At 42.4% G+C, this 17,371-nt stretch overlaps 1 protein-coding gene across 3 annotated transcripts in view; it reads right to left on the bottom strand.

Moving 5' to 3' along the window:
* Positions 1–1,444: 1,444 nt before the first annotated feature.
* Positions 1,445–17,371, bottom strand: part of MYCBPAP (MYCBP associated protein) — a 42,233-nt gene continuing 26,306 nt past the window's right edge. For all 3 annotated transcript variants that reach the window (XM_089537046.1, XM_089537063.1, XM_089537054.1), the window contains exons 12-19: positions 16,361–16,548; positions 14,607–14,753; positions 12,159–12,458; positions 11,274–11,395; positions 8,207–8,322; positions 7,820–7,923; positions 6,599–6,781; positions 1,445–1,569 (exon numbers count right to left, since the gene is read on the bottom strand). In XM_089537046.1, the coding sequence (XP_089393172.1) occupies positions 1,468–1,569; positions 6,599–6,781; positions 7,820–7,923; positions 8,207–8,322; positions 11,274–11,395; positions 12,159–12,458; positions 14,607–14,753; positions 16,361–16,548 (1,262 nt within the window). In that variant the 3' untranslated portion in view covers positions 1,445–1,467. The remainder of the gene's footprint in view (positions 1,570–6,598; positions 6,782–7,819; positions 7,924–8,206; positions 8,323–11,273; positions 11,396–12,158; positions 12,459–14,606; positions 14,754–16,360; positions 16,549–17,371) is intronic.

The raw sequence follows: 17,371 nt of genomic DNA, 5'->3' as shown, positions 1-17,371 counted from the left end.
AACGATACACAGATTAACATGTAAATTACTTCCTCTCAACCAAGGGTTATACAGTATACAGTCCTTGTTAATGTCCTATCAACCTGGTTTGTCATGAGAGGGGGGCATTCATATGAATATGTACCACAAGCTGAATGGTGCCACTTCCAAGTCTCATGAGTGTTATTTAAGGGGAAAATAGGCATTATCCCATACAACAATTACCCTGAATATCTTGGCAGTTCTGATTTGCCCTTCTCTGGCCCCATTCCCATTTATGTTTAAACAGGTTTGGGATTCGCCTTTGCTCCATGTTGGTAAATTGTTTCCAAAAGATCTGTCGTTCTCACTATGAAAGCGGATCTTTTCATTATCCCCTTGTAATTGCTTCTTTTATGGCACAACTGTCATCCCCACTACTTTGCACTGCTTCAAAATGCATGTCAATTATCTGTGTGTCATCAATGACGTAAGCGGCAGCCCGGGCAGCCCAGCTTGGGAACTATAGATATTTTTAAAAATACAGTGCTACCTCGGGTTACGAATTTAATTCGTTCCGCGGCGCCGTTCGTAACCCGATACATTTCGCAACCCGAAAAGGCGCTGGAAAGCCGCTAGCCGCGCTTCACATTTGAATTTCGCGCCGAAATGAATTTCATAACCCGAAAAATCTTTCATAACCCGGAACAGTTTTTTCCAATCTAACTTTTTCGTACCCCGGAAATTTCGTAACGCGATCAATTCGTATCCCGGGGTACCACTGTAACTTGATAGAAGATTCGATTCATTGGTTTTGCAACTACTTGCCTCACTGATTGCAAGTAGTTGCAAAATCAATGAATCAAATCTTCTGTCAATTTTTTTTAAATCATGAGCCCATAGGTCACACCACAAGCACAAAGGCAGTACTGTTGTAGGGGAGGAGTTGGATCTACCCCTCTGCCATTAGTCCCTCCCCTCCACAATGATGCAGTTCAGATCCATCGTTCCCACTTGTCAAACATGTTCCATAATCGATTCTTTCCAAAATAACCACTAGAAAACTAATGTCTGGAAAAACCAGTTTTTTTCTGTTTGCCTCGCTTTATCACAACAGAAATCGATCAAAGTAGGATTGGAACCGGTTTCAAATGGGAACGACGATCATATAAACTGGTCAGCAATTCACTTTAAATCATAGTGGGAACAAACCCTATGTATGTCTGAAACTTCTAAACTTTGTTATCAAATAGATTAACCTGTAAAATCCAACCATATATGGGGTTACAACCACAATGATATACACTGCCTTGGATCCCTTGTTGGGAGAAAAGTTGAATATAAATTCGTTAAAATAATCATTTAACTATATGTGGCTGCAATGGAGAGAACTAATTGAACAGATCAGTTCCCAAGTCCATGAATTGGCAGTTTCAAAAACAGAAGAAACACTAAGATAATGTATATAAAAATATATAGCCTTTTATTTCATTACAAAATCAGCACTATTTAAATAAAAGATGCTTTAGTCTTCTTCTCTGGGATGTCCTTTTTCAGCTCCTCAAAGAGGAAGACCATTTTGCTTATCATTGAATCCAGCAATCCATAAACCTAGAAGCAAGAACCAATTCAAAGATACTTTTAGAATCAAAACAAAAAGCAACAACATCTCAGAAGGAAGGTACAAATAAACATTAATCTTTCTCAGACATACAATCAAGTAAGCTTATGCATTTTCAAGTTTTGTGCATCCTGTACCAAACACCTCCAAGGCAGGCCTAGTAGTAAATGTAAGGTTGTTTTGTAATGCATAACAGATATCTACATTAAATGCTGACTGAAAGTCTGAACTTAATCCATTTTAGTCATAATAATGGCGGGGGGTGGGGGTGGGGGGGATTTGCTGTGCCAAGGATATAGCAAGGTTATGATGCCTGGCCTTTGGAGGCATGTAAATCTGTTTCATATGCTGGGCAATACAACAACCATTAAACCCACTGGATGCCACAAAATGAAGCCAGAAGGGATCCCTTACTACTTTCATGCAAACTCACCTGTTGATTAATTGTGTATGTTCTGCCAGTCAGGGCATATGCATTCTCACACCACAGCCTCTGCACCCACCCAAGGGGATAGATCTGGTTTCAGAATCAGATATCACTCACACAGTTGCACTGGAGTTAAAATTTTAAAACCCATTTACATGTACTTGGGTAGAAGAGTGCTAGAGCACAAATATGAACTGTTACAGAAGGCACTCCTATCAGTAAACAGTAGAAACCAATATGCAAAGGGAACTTGTAGCACCTTTGAGACTAACTGAGTGAAAGACAGTGTAGCATAACCTTTTGTAGACTTGGGGGCTGGAGAATCTGGAGCGGCATGCAGCATCATGGCGCCCTGTATAGGGCCTTGGTCTACTTTATGTTTACTCCAAAATAAATCCTGTAATATAACTGACTTCCAAGTAAATACGTAGGAGTAAAGTTAACATCCTTCCTGTATATCTTCTATTTTAGAGTCTTTTAATAGTTGTATTCTGTCTTTAGCCAAACCTTTTAGTGTATTAGTAACTAATACCTTTTAGTGTATTAGTGCCGCGTGATGGGGTGAGCTTCCATCACAAGTCCCAGCTTTGACCAACCTAGAAGTTTGAAAGCATACAAATGCAAGTAGATAAATAAGTACCACTTCAGGGGGAAGGTAAAAGCGTTCGGTGCAGTCATGCTGGCCACATGACCACCAGAGCAGTCCTCGGACAACACTGGCTCTTCAGCTTAGAAATGGAGATGAGCACCGCCCTCTATAGTCGGTTACGACTAGACATTCATGTCAAAGAAACTTTACCTTTAAGACATTTAGCTTTCTCTTTCAGAGAGCTCTGGTGCCACAACAATCTACAATTCCCAAAATTCTATAGCACTGAGCCATGGCAGTTAATGTGGTGTCAAACTGGAATATTTCTGCAGTGTAGACAGAGTACTTCTGAGAATATGAACAAAGATGAAACGTGCTTAAATCACTGCTATTCAAAGTGGTGGTGAATGGACTGGTGTCGATCCACAAGCCATCAGCTGCTGGTCCCTGGAGAGCTCCCAGGAAAGAAACAACTGTAGCCAATGGGGACAAATATGGAGCAGTATGTGGCATATTCACTAAAAAAAACCATTACTGATCCCCTATGTCAGGTAGTTTTAAAAGCACTGCTTCAGGTGATATGCTGGCTATTTGCCGTAATACATAAAATGTAAATGCTTCAGGTGATATAAGGTGGGTTTATTTGGTTTTTTTGGCAAATATTTTATTCTCTGGAGAGAGAAGACTGGCATCCAAACAGTGTAGGACCTAAAAAGCACATCAAGCAATGTATTTCAGTCTTTTAAGGGTCTATTGCAGTTGTGATCATCCTTTTATATATTCTACATTGCTGCTATTGTCCCCCTACATCAATTACAAACTATGTCAAATCAAACATATCTTCAAACAATTCAATTTCATGATTGTATACTACTATCAGAAATAAACAAAGGTTTGGAACAATTACTTGAAGAAGGTCAAGGAGGAAAGAACCAAGGTTGGGTTAATGCTGAACATCAAAACACAAAAATAATGACCGCAGAAGATCTAGGAGTCAACAAGAAGATTGAAATAGTCAAAGAATTCCCATATGTTGATTCCAATATTGATCAGAACAGAGATTGCAGTCAAGAAATCAGAAGATTAGGATTGGCAAGGGCAGCTATGAAAGAACGGACAAGATCATAAAGTATAAAGATATAACTCTGAATACTAAAGCGAGGATATTCCAAGCCACAGTATTTCCCATCACCAGGTATGGATGCAAGAGCTGGACAGTAAAAAAAGGCCGACAGGAAGAAAATCAATTTGAGATGTGTTGGAGAAGAGTGCTGAGGATATCATGGACAACCAAGAAGAGAAACAAATGCGTTCTAGAATATATCAACCATGAAGTCTCTCTGGAAGCAAAGGCGGGTTACACACCGCCATTAAAGTACGCGCGGAGTGCGTACTAGGGTTAGGGAGGTGCAGTGCTTCCGCACCTCCCTAACCCTAATACGCGCTCTGCGCGTAAAAAATGACGGCGGCCGTTCCAGACAGCTGCCGCCATGAGGACGTCACAGCCGCACCGCCTCTATACGGGGCAGCGCGGCGGACGTGACGTCCTTGCTCTGCGCCAGGGCGCCTAGTGCTCCCTTAGCGCGGAACAGGAAGGAGCTCCATTTCGGAGCTCCTTCCTGGTTTGCGGCGCCACTTTGCGTCGCTGGGCGCAGCCTTCAGACAGCTGCGCCCAGCGAAGCAAGGGAGAAAGGGGCCAAGCGGCCCCTTTCTCCTCCTCCCCGTCGCCGTGGGGTGTCCTTGGGGCTTGAAGCTGACACTCCCTCCTCCTCCTCCTGCCTCTTTCTCTTCCTCCCACTCCTCCTCCTCTTCCTCCTGTCCCTCCCGTCTCTTCCACCAGCCCTAGTCCTTCCTTCCTCCCTCTCTCCCTTCCTTCTGGCTCTCACCAGTGGCGGCAGGTGGGCTGGCTGCTGGCAGAAAGGGGCTGCCACCGCCACTGCTTCCTCTTCTTTCTGCCTCTTCCTCCTCCTCCTCTTTTTCCTCCTCCTCCCTGCCTTCATCTCTGTTGCCAGTGTTGCCTCAGAGCGGGCTTGCTGTCCGTGGATAGTTGAATCCATGGATGGCAAGTCTGCGGATACCGAGGACAGACTGTACATTCTCTGTGTTTCTCTATTTGCTGTTCAAAAAGTTGAATTAACTAATCAGTCCATACTTTTATGGATATTAAAAAGGCAAAAACTACAGACAGTGAATGTGGCTGCTTTACATTTCCCCCTTGCAGTATACTGGCGGGAGGCAGAGCTTTACACTTAGGTCATGGAAGAGTAATGGAAAGGGTTTCGTTTAAAAAATATAAACCAGGAAGAACTCGGTTTAGGCTAATCCATGACCTGTTGGCTAAAGAAGGAGCCCCCAGAACACTATATGTCTGATTGAAGTTTATGACATGATATCCTTTCTGCTGGCAGTCATGCCTGCTCCTGGAACCATCTCTCGAAATGTAAGTGATCAATTGTTGGAACCGCCAGACATCTAAATACCATAAGGATAAGATAAAATAAATTAGGCTGCAGTCCTATACACAGTTTCCTTCCATAAGTTTTACTAATTCTATGGACCTTACCTCTGAGTTGGTATGTGTAGGTTCACTGCTAGAGATCTTTCTTTTTCTTTCTATTTCTGGTTTTTAAAGTATTATTGTTCAAGATACTATTCTGGAACATATTGCTGAATTATCTTGGCTAGGGCAGGGCACTTGTGGCCCTCCAGCTATTGCTGGTCTACAGCTTTCATCCTAATCCTTGGCCTCTCTGCCATCACAAGAGAAAGCCATGCTAGAATAAATATGCTCATATTTGTGAAAGCAAACAAGTCTTTGAAGAATCAATCTAAAACTTGGAGAAGGACTCACTCCAGAGAAGTAGCATAGATTGTCCAAATGCATCAAGAAATCAGAAAGTACCCTTTTTGGCATACAATTCACAGAATCTCTCAGCCAGTTGTTTGTGGGATAGTAAAAAACATATCTTTCCCAATCTCTTGTCATGCCCTGCATGGAGGCTGAGGACTAAGAGGATGAGGACACAGAGGAATCCAGCCCTGAGTCTGACCCAAGTTCTTCAGTGTCTGTGCTAGCAGGGAAGGCTGCAAACAACAACCAGGAACCTAGCCCCAGAGACTCCCGCCAGCTTGGGCAGTGAAGAGAACAAGGAGTTGAAGTTACCCATGTCTGTCTGTCTGTCTGTCTGTCTGTCTGTCTGTCTGTCTGTCTGTCTGTCTTTCTTTCTTTCTTTCTTTCTTTCTTTCTTTCTTTCTTTCTTTCTTTAATATTTTATTTTTATAATATGTACAAAAATATAAAAACATGCATCAACAAATGTTACAAATACAAGAGATTATTTTTGGGGGGGGGGGGGGGAATAACCAGCAAAGGTCAGAAAGGGAGGGCATGTGATATTCCCAAACAATTTATGCAAAACGCCAAGCAATCAAAGAACAGCTGCAGAAATGAGAGCAGGAGATAAAAACCTTGGAAGAATGCCAGAGAGTTGTCATAAGTTAACCGACATCTCTGGCGAAAGCACTCGCCTTGGACTCCTAGTGTCGTCTGAATCTCTGGACCGGACTTTTGGACCTTTGCCCGATTACTCTGCCTTCTGCAACCCTGGACTCTGCTTTGACTATTCTGCCTTCTAGAACACTGGACTCTGGATAGCCTTATACATTGTTTACTGGTTGCTCCGTTGCCTGCCAGTAAATTATTATTCTCTTGACTCCAGGATTCATTAGTTCCATTGCTATCAGCTGCTGGCAGGTTTCCCAGACACCTCTGGATAATACTTTTGCTATCATCTCACCATGTATGGCAAACTATAAAGGTAACACTTTACAATCATGCAATGAAAGCAATCGAGTGCAAAATGAGAAAACAGAAGAGTCATCTCCCACATCCATATAGTCAGAAGGAAGTCCCAACGGTTTTACTGGTACATATAACCAGATTCAGAATTGCACTCAAAGTGCTAACTAAGAAGACGAAGGTGACAACTGTGGACACACTTACTTCAACATAAAGTTTCTCATGATATTTTTCCTGCACAACTGGATCCACTTGCTCACGGCGAAGATCCTGGACTTCTGGTTCGGCAGAATCCACAAAAAGGGAGATTGGTTCTTTTGTTTCCTTTGTGGAACTTCTTGCTTTTCTCTCTTCTTTTAGTTTCATCTTTCTGCTGTTTGGGCGTTCCTGCTCAAAAAACAGAAAGAAAGGCAAAGAGATGAGAACAAGTATTCAGGCAGGGTGTGTGTGTATATTTCTCATCAAATGAAAAGTGTCAGGTGGCACCACCCCTTTTTTGAGGGGTGCCCTTTTAGTCCCACTTCCCTGATTTCGATTCCTTGAGGGAATCTCTTTTGAGGGGGTCCCTATTGATCTCCCTAGGATTCTAAGGGTTCCCTGAGGATCTCCCATGAGTCTGTGGGACTCCTGACCACTGGGCCCTCCTGAACCCCAAACAAGGCAACCATCTTTGTTGCACAAAATTTGGTTCTCAGGCTGGGATGTGACCCTTCTCTGAGCTCATTCTGGTACCACTGACCACTAGGAAGTTTTTGAAGTGGTCAGAACTTCTCTGTGGGTGAGGTGATGATTTTAGCCTGAGAAGCAGCAGCCATTTTTATTGAAACAACTTGTTTTTCAGGTTGAGGTGTCACACCTCTCTGAACTGGTCTCAGCACCCCCAATGGTGAGGGATAAACTGCTGCTAGTCATGCTAAAATCATCACTATGCCATTGAGGAAAGCCAGACAGGCTCAGAATATGTTCCTAGCAATCAGGGGTTCAAAGATGAGCTCAGGGAGGGGTCACACCCCAAGTTTTGTATATCAAAGATGGCTGCCCTCTTGTGGGATTTGAGGTTCAGGAGGATCCACAAGCTTATGGGAGGTCCTCAGGGAACCCCCTAGAGAATCAAACCAAAGGAGACTGAGAAGAGACCTCCCAAAAGGGATTCCCTCAAGGGACACCACAAAAGGGCACCCCTCAAAAATGGGGTAGGGCCACCTGTTACTTTTCATTTGACAAGAAATATGCCGCAATACTGCCTACATATAACAGATACACAGTTTCATGCATCCATGTTGTGTGTCCAAAACTAACTGTCCTTTCAGCAAAGGTCAGCTCAAAGAAGCTACTGATGCATATCCTGGGAATCTTCCAGATACCTTCCCTGAACTGGGCCTGTAATCTCCCAGGACTCATCTTCATGGAGGCCTAACCACATACCTCTTTTGAGGCCCTTCCTTTTTCTTTTGCAGCAGCCTTCTTATCTTCTTTTTGAACTTTCCGGTCCTCCTTCCCTGTCTTTACAGCCACTGGTTTTGTTTCAACTGCTCAGAAAAAAAGAACGGTGCCCTTATTTGAACCCTGTTTAATTCAAGTCTTACAACTGCTCATTATTTTACTAATATCTCTGACCAGAAAAACTCCTATTGGGCAGCAACAAATGCTGAATTTGGGGAGACGGGGAATAAACCTATCTTATAAGACCCGGTAAGATTTGCCATTAACTCCATACCTGGATTAGGAAGGCTCTGTCTGGGGCATCTTCGGATTCTGTCATGCTCCACTCCTTTCCCAAGACAGAATTGGTCTGTTGAGCTGAAAACTTACCTAACTCCTCTGGCACAATTTCAACATAAGTGTCCTTCTCAGGCATACCAAGCAGGGATCTGAGCATCAGAGAGCGGGTCACCAGACCATCAATTACTTCACACCACAACTGAAAACTGGTATAGGAAAGAAAACTGATTTTACTTCAGGACGGAAGAGAGGAGAGAGAGTGAGGCCACCTAGAACTTTTACTACCTGTCTGTTTCATGTTATTTCTCTATTCCCATAATCAAAGGCAGACTAAAACTAGGAGGAACTGTTTTGCTTCAAATAAACTTAACAGATTCCTCAATATCCTTCTGCAGACAGGTGAAAATCTTTTTTATTCCAGCAGACCTCTGAGAATTGATTTTTTAAGGAAAACAGGCCTTCCAATAATGTACTGGACTTTTATTTGTTGTTGTTACTACTGTTGAATGGTTTATGTTTTTAACTGTTTTTAATTTTTTATAGTCTACTTGCTTTTTAACTTTAGTTGTTAAATGTAATAACTGCAACAATTCTAAACCTTTATCTCCAGAATTTCTGATGTCCAAGCTCAACTAAAGTAAAACTGGGGGCAAACTGCCCTTTGACACAGGGGTAGTTTGCTTACTTGTCCCTGTGTTTAATTCATTCATTAATGAACAAAAGAGATATAGAATAATCAAAATTATTATGTAATAAGCCAGCACCTCCAAGCTGAAAAGCTAATATGATGTCCTCCCATTAAGGTAATGTCTGTTAAAAAATAAAAACATGCACAATGAGCTATGTTTCTCTATGAATCCCTCTGTTTTTATGTCTCTTAATGTTTCAAGTCCTGCATTTTTTGCCTCAATTGCTCACTCTTACTGGATACCAATCCTTTTTTTCTCATGTGAATTCAAGACACTGGGCATTTCTTTGGCTTCAGACTGATCTGGGGGCATGGTGTGCAGATGACACATGCCCCCCAGATTGACCGGAAGATGTGTCACGGCAGCCTATGGTGGCCTAAACCCAGCCACAAAAGGAGCAGAAAAAAACTGCTCCTTGTCAACAGTCCATTTTGGATTGCGGCAGCAGCTGACCTTGGATCTCGGAGTCCAGTCACCACAGTCCCGTTTCGCTCAAGGATCAATCAGGGCTGGAGTGGCCAGAGGCCACTCCAACCAGCCCGTCTGTTTGACCCCTTTAAAGAAGGAACAAAGGAATAGATTCTTCAGAGCAGTCATACTGGAGAGCAAGTACTGGTAGCTCCAGTGTACTGGAGTACTGTAGAGCAAGTACTCCAGAGCAAGTATTGGAGCTCCAGTGCTGATCTATGCCACAGGATCTTCTCAGGACAAATAAAGAAGAAGGGGAAACAAAATGCATGCTGTCCAGACCATCATAAGAGGAAGAGATAGGTAAAAACATAAAAATAAATAAAGGAGTTTCTAGGATAGCTTCCACAACTAGGACAAAGCTAGCTCAATAGAGGTCAGAGTGTTGCATCGAGGTGTTCCTCCCAACTGAGCCATGAAATGCACTGGGTAACCTTGGGCTAGTCATTCTCTCAACCTGATCTAACTCATGAGGCTGTCATGAAGGTAAAATTGGGAGGAGAGGCATGTTGACCATCTCATGCTTACTGGAGGGAAGTGGGATATATAATAATAATAATAATAATAATAATAATAATTTTTATTTTTACCCCGCCTTTCCATGGAGATGATCAAGGCAGCTTACAAAGGTTAAAAGCATTACAATACAAGATAAAACAGTTACAATATAGGGTTAAAAACATTGCTACGAGGAATGGGAACAGGAATCAGTAAAATACACATATCAAGGGCAAGAAAAGGGAAAAATCAATTCACGATGGTCCGGGGTCAAAAGGAAAAAGACAAGGGGCAGAGAAAAGAACAATTAACTAAGGTGGGAAGGCCAACCGAAATAAATGTGTTTTTAAATTTTTCTTAAAAGAAGCTAATGAAGCGGCGGAGCGGAGCTCTACAGGGAGCTTATTCCAAAGAGAAGGGGCAGCGATGGCAAAAGCCCCTGTGAGGTCTTCACAAAATGTGACCTAGGGACCTCCAACAAATTTGTCCCGGATGTTCGAAGAGTGCGGGGCGGATTATATGGGGAGAGGCGATAACTCACAAACCAAACTAAGGAGTTTATCACATGAAGGAGATCGGGATTTTATCCCGTGAATATCCTGGAAAAATTGCATAATTATGCATAACAATTTCACACAATGTCACACAAATACACCGTTAAAGTGGTCACAAAGAAACATTGGCGGTGTACAGACCGCCCCTTTGGGGTGGCCTGCACCCGCCCCTTTCCCCAATGGATCGGGGCCTGAGCTGCCACAGCAGCAGCCCCGGAGGCCCCAATCCACCGCTTTTCCTGGCCTCGGGGAAGCGGCAAAAGGCCACTTCTCCACAGCCTGGAAAGGGGTATCCTTGGGGCTTCATGCCCCAAAGACACCCCGACAGCAGCGGGGAGAGAGAGAAAGGGGCTGCTCGGCCTCTTTGTATCGCTGGCGCGGCTGTTTAAAGGCTGCGCCAGCAATATGCACAGCAGAAGCAGCTCCAAAATGGCAGAAGGCGCTCCACAAGCGCCCTTCAGCGGCGCCAAGATGTAAGGGCCACGCCGCGCCATTTGGACGTGATGCGGCCGTTATGTCAAAATGGTGGCGCCCGTGTGAAAAGAGATGCCGAGGCAACTCTAGTACATACAGAGTACGTACAAAATGGCGCATCTGGACAGGGCCATTAATGCACATCTTTTTACTTTTGGGATTTCAGCAACAATACATTTTCGATATCACTTTATTTGCCCAATTGTGTGTGATAATAATTCGTGCAATTACTCGCCATTTCCGCTTTATTTGTGGGACACTTTGAGTGCGCTTTAATCTCTCTTTAATGCTGAAATCAGCCCTGGTATGATAAACTCCTAATAAATACCTTCTCTTCTCACTTGTGCTTGAAACCACCTCCTGGAGAACCACTTCCTGCATCTTCACTAGTCTACAGAGGATTGGTTTGGGTTCTCTAAGTGAGCCAAGATTTTTGCAGGAAAAGGTATGTTCTGTGCAGTATCAACAACATACCATATGTGGTACAAGAGTTCTGTCTGTGTTGTCAAAGGTGTCATACAAAGTTCCAGTACTGCTTTATTGATTTGAGCCAGGGCAGCTTCTCGCTCATCTTCATCAGGGACTGTCAGCACAGACTAATGAGACAGAAACTACAGTCAAAATCTACATCTAATCCAGAACCTCAAGTATTCCTTGCTTACCATATCTGCCAAAGATTATCATGAACTCCAGAATGGCGGCAGGCCTTGCCCCTCAACTCTATCAACAGCAATATTTGATGGAACTATCCACACCTTTCCCACTCCTTGCTCCCCTTTCCATGGGAAGCATAAAATATCAGAATAGAAAAACACATATCTACTGATCATGGGATCTCCTCTATTGTACCTGTCCACACCTATGCCATGCAAATAATGTATATAAACAAGAGCAGCATGGTGTAGTGTAGGGGTTTGAGAATTGAACTATGTCTCTGGAGAACAGGATTTGAATCCCTGTTCAGCCACATAAACCTACTGGGTGACTTTGGGCAAGTTATACTCAGAGGAAGGCAAAGGCAAATCCCCTCTGAACAAATCTTGCCAAGAAATCCCTTAAGGTCACCATAAATCAGAAATGACTGGAAGGCACACAATAACATGCACATACCTGATTTCAGTGCAGGTATGCAATTCTGGATTTGGGGGGGGGGGAAATCTCTGAAAGCTAGTTTGGAATTACATGTGCAGGCATCTTAAGATGCCGTGCTTGTGTGCACACATGCCAGTGCTTCAGTTATAGACACAATCTTGACACCCTTCTTTCAATCCACTTGCTGCCAGTACTAGAAAATTTGGATATGCTGCTCAGAGGATGACATGTGCTTAGAATTTTCCAGGGATAAGAGCATACACACACCTGTTTGAAATCTGCAACAGAAAGATTCCACTCCACTCGATTCATGGGCTCTACTTGCTTTATCTCCTCCGCCTCAGATTCAGTCAAATGAGTTACATCCTCTTCTGTTACAGACCCCCCTGCTTTTGAAAAAGCTGGGGAGGGACTCTTCTGTGATTCAGTAGCACTCTTTGGTGGGGAGTCAATAGGAATGCTTTTCCTGTGTCCCTCATACACGTAGACCTCTACCACCTGAGGGGGATTCATGAGCTTGTTCCATAACTCATGGAGTTCCCTTACCACCTGGTGTTTATAGTAAAGCTGTAACAAGAGGAGGTAAGAAGGGACAGCAAAGAAGCATGAATCTCACATGTTACTATATATTTAATATACCTTTGAATAGATTCTAATCCACAGATCAAGAAACCACCCTTTGGATATCTTTTGGAAGCTCACCAATGTATATGTGAAAATCAACCCTCAAATTTGGCATAGGAGCTAGGTGAACACCAGCAAATGATAGCTCTGCCTAAAAGAGACTATCTCATATCTATTGTCCCTTCAAATTGAGAACTCCTTTTTCTAGCTAGCTTGCTCAGGCAATGAGGTTTTAGGTGTTTCAACAGATCAAAGTCACACAGTAGAGGTGGGCAAAACAAAGCCCTCCAAGTATTGATGGTCTGTCACTCTCAGCATTCCTCGGTGCTGGCTCAGTTGGTGAGGGTTGATGTGAGTTATACACCAACAACATATGGAGGACTGCAACTTGCCCACCCCATCATCAAACAATATGTTGTCAGATAGTTACTCATTTCTTGTCCCATTTGCTTCTAGTTATTAACAGTATGCTCAGCTTCAAAAATAGCTGGTCTCAAGGATGACCCTAAGCCCCACTCTCTGCATTTCGCTGACTAAGCCTACAACTCTATACACACTTACAAAGAAGTAAGTCCTACTAGACTCACTGGGATTGACACCTGCAGAGGCTTAGGAATTCTACAGCAAAATTCTGCCTTCCAAGGTATCATTTTGAAAATCAAATATTCTATCCTGTAGGAAGAGGATTGCAAGTCATGCATTTAGAGAAACTGACATTTGTATTAGTTCTAATCCAGTTTTGTTTTTATGAATATTGGTTCATGTAGCATCAGCCAGTGTTGCGTAGTGGTTTGAGTGATGGACTACAAGTCTGGAGAAAAGGGTTTGATTCCCTGTTCAGCCATAAAACTCACTGGGTGACCTTGGGCAAGCCACATGCTCTCAGCCTCAGGACAAGGCAATGGCCAACCTTCTCTGAACAAATCCTGCCAAGAAAACTCCGCAAGAGGGTCACCAAAAGTTGGAAATGACTTGAAGGCACACAACAACAACAACAACAGCAATAGTATCAGCTAAAAACATATACTTCTAAATAAACATGCATAACATTGCACTGTTGACCTATTCAACATCTGTAGCTGTAGGGTATAGCAAATCAATGTAGAGCCATAACAGAGAAATTAAAAAGTTGTATCTTTTAAAAGGTGTGTTCTGAGGGGCTGAAGCCCAAAATACCAGCAGTCAAAGGTTTTCCATCCTTGTATTATATTTTTAGCTCAAGCAATATTAATTAAGAAGAGCAGATAATGCATATATTCAAGTCCACACACCCAGAGGAGAGTGAATCTCACATGTCTCTGACATGTCTTCCTAGCCCACAACAGGGGAGCCTTTCATCTTCCAGATGTTGAAGAGTTACTACTCTCATCCTTCTTCACTATTAGACAAGATAGCTAGTGCTCATGGAAACTGTAGGCCAGCAAACCTCTTGAGAGCCTATTAATTGCTACAAAGCTAGTTATAGCAACAATCTGGAAATGAACAAGTATTCCTGTGATGAGGGATTTTTAACAGATTTGAAATAATGTGTACATGCCAAAGTAACACATTGTCCATTCTTTGGGAGAAATAATGAAAGCAGATCTCATTTTGAAAGATCTCATTTCTTAATTTCCTGCATTGTCTTGCAACTCCATGAGATCCAGTATGCAATTTTATATTAAATATATATTTTATTAAAATATAATTCTTTAAAGAAATAATTTCATGTAATCATGGTTTCTAGGGTTCCTCCTAGCTGTAAATAGACTGCACATCATCTGACTGAGCTTTTCAGGGCAAGTTATCAAATGGCATTTTCTGCTTTTTGACCATTTTAGCTGTCGTTTTCTTTGGGCTGAAGTGCTCAAAAGAACATTTGGGCCTGGGATACAGAAAACAGAAAATTGAATAAGAAATGTCACCTCTAAATTCAGGCAAAAGAAGGGAGCACTGAGGTGCTGAGTGTTCATTATCCAGTGATCAGGTGGCACCACCATGAAGTGTTCCATGGTTCTGCTAATCCATCCACCACATCCTCAGGCAAGTTTTTTGACACTATGGCCTCTAGTAACACTATAGTATCCTTTCATTTCAACAGACTAATGTTACCTCTGGATTCTTTCTCTGGAATAACTCCTCCTCTGTGACATATGCATCAAGAGGAGACCGTACTCGCTCTGGGGTTTGGATTCGATCAAACAGGTCCTTCAGGTTCTCTTCCACAATGACAGCAGCTTCACGGGCTTGCAGTTCTTTCTAAGATTTCAAGAATGCCACAGTGAGCTATGGAATCTAAATTCCTTTGTAAATATCAAGTAGCACATATTCATTCTACTTTTCTCTTCCTGGCAAGGTACATGAATAGGGAATTATGTGGCTCTGGCAATATGAAAGCTGGCTTTCCTGACCAGCAGGAGGAACAAGGTCTTCCTTGATCCTGGGAGGCTGAACACCATGAAAAGGGAAAAACTACCTTGACCTCCCCCCCCTCAAACTGGAAACACAATTCCCTGCTTTGTTCTGGCATGGTCAAATTCACTGTAATCTTCCCTCCTGTCTTTGGTGGTATATTATTATTATTATTATTATTATTATTATTATTCTCAAGGATATTATTTGAGGATACAATATTTATCTGAAAAGGCAGATAAGAGTGAAATTAATAAATATTTGTAATGTATTTGAATTTTCAGTTTAGTTAACTATAGCTTCGAATATGTCACTTCCAATTTCTTTCTAGCAAAAGGGGCCAGCCTCCAATCTTTTAAGAAGACATAAGGATTTCTTTTGTGGAATGAAACCACTCAAGACACTGGTGCACAATTTCTCTTTTTTTTCCAGGCCTGTTGTTTTTAGCTTCTGAGATTTTCCTAATCTCAGGCTACAAATCTGAATTGTTTTAACTGCCAAGGTTTCTCTCTAAGAGAATGTGGGAAGAATAATTCTGTGGGGGAGGAATTTTCTGTATCCTCCCAAAATGGAACCTATTTAAAACTGAATAGACAGGTGGTTAGACCATGATCTGAGAGAAAGAATATGAGTGGGAGAGAGAAAGAGAAAGAGAGAGAGAGAGAGAGAGAGAGAGAGAGAGAGAGAGAGAGAGAGAATACACTACTATTGTTTTGCCAATCCCTGGCTTTCACAGGCTGAAGATGATCTGATCATCACATGCAACCATTATGTTTCTGTTCATTATGAGGCACAGCAAACTTTGAAAACTGCCTGTTCATATCCCTTTGATCATTTACAAATGCAACATAAACAGTACCTAACAATATTTGTTACATTCAAAAAGGACAAAGAACTTTCATGGCTGCCCTCCTACCTCAACTGTTTATCCTTACAAACTCCCCATGATGGGCAGGCTGAGTGTGTGTTGTGGGTTCCATGATGGAACAGAGAATTTCCTGGTCTTAAATTGACACCCCACTGTCCAAAGTGGTGACCCATGGACTGGTGCTCTTCTGTGAGCCACAGGCTGCTGCTGCATGGTAAGTTTCCAGACAAGAAAAGAACAACAGTCATAGCCACTGTACACAAATATTGTACCAGTCCTTGGCGCATTGGGGGGGGGGGGGGATTGCTGGTCCTTCAGATAGCCTGAGAAGTCTTTATGGATGACATAACTCCAGCAGAGCCATACTCCTGAATCTGTGTCTTTTTGTGCACATGACCATGGCAGGAAAGGTATTTTTATGTGTGTGTTTGTGTCTGCAACACATGCCAAATTTTGTTGCTGTGCAAACCCACTCCTCCTGCAGAGAGGTACAATCTCAGAGCTACACAAACATCCTAGATCCCATTCCCCTCCCCAAGTTGTTTAAAGCATAAAGTTCATAGCTTCTGCCCCAACATTTTATTACCTCCAACTCTTCCCTGATCCCAGATGATATATCTTCATATAGGGCTACTCCCCACAGAGTCACTTGCAACACAGCTCCTCCTAGTAATACAGGATGAGTACCAAACTCCCAGGACTCACTGAAGATACCTGCACTCATTGACTTGAAGATGAAGAAAAACCTCTTGGTTTCTCCAGGTAAAATAATCCCTATGGGAAACAGAAGGAACATATTGGAAAGGAAAGCCTTCAGGGGCTTTCCCTGGCAGAATGATTCCTTTGGAGGTGACTTCACATGTTATTTTTATTTTTTATGCATGTATTACCATATTTTAGTTTCAACTTTACTTCCCATTTGTTGACATATAAGAAGGATGTTATCAGGGCTCTGGCAAGGGTGAAACATCTATGTGGTATGCAGGAGCTTCATGCAGGGGCTTGTACTATGTTCATATCTCCCTATGGTGTGACTGTGTAGAGCAAAGGCCGAGTAGGCTACAGGTCTGTCAGGCCTTTATTATTTTAAAAAAAAATTAGGGCCAACTACAACCAGATACCTAGCACTAAAGATGTGAGTGCCTCTGACCATGTACTAACCTAGGAATTGATAAGCAGCACCAGACCTGAGCTCACAATCCTTTTAGACAAAAACCCACTCCTAGACACCTGAAGCTTTCTTTATTTTGGCAGGCTCAATTAGGTGGAAAAACCATTGAGTGATTCCTACTATTAAGCCATTAGGAGTGTAAACTCTTATCAATATAATGTAAATCAGAGATCTACCAATGGATCCTGGCTGCCCTCAATGTAAAGGAGGTGGCAAACATGAATCTGTGCTTATGTAGGCCTAAATACACTAAAGACATTAGATGCCGTCTGATCTTGGAAGCTAGGCTGGGTCTGCTCTGGTCAGTTACTCAATTGCTTATTGTATTTGACTAAAAGCCATTACAAAACAACAACAACAACAACACACACACACACACTCAGAGTAAAATCTGGTAAAATAATACATAACATACATACATATATG

The sequence above is a fragment of the Sceloporus occidentalis genome, unplaced genomic scaffold (genome assembly GCF_023333645.1).
Source record: "Sceloporus occidentalis isolate IW3139 unplaced genomic scaffold, rSceOcc1.0.p SCAF_1, whole genome shotgun sequence".
Taxonomy (NCBI): Eukaryota; Metazoa; Chordata; class Lepidosauria; order Squamata; family Phrynosomatidae; genus Sceloporus; species Sceloporus occidentalis.
Note: the sequence above shows the minus strand (reverse complement) of the source record. Positions and strands in the feature narration are given on the sequence as shown.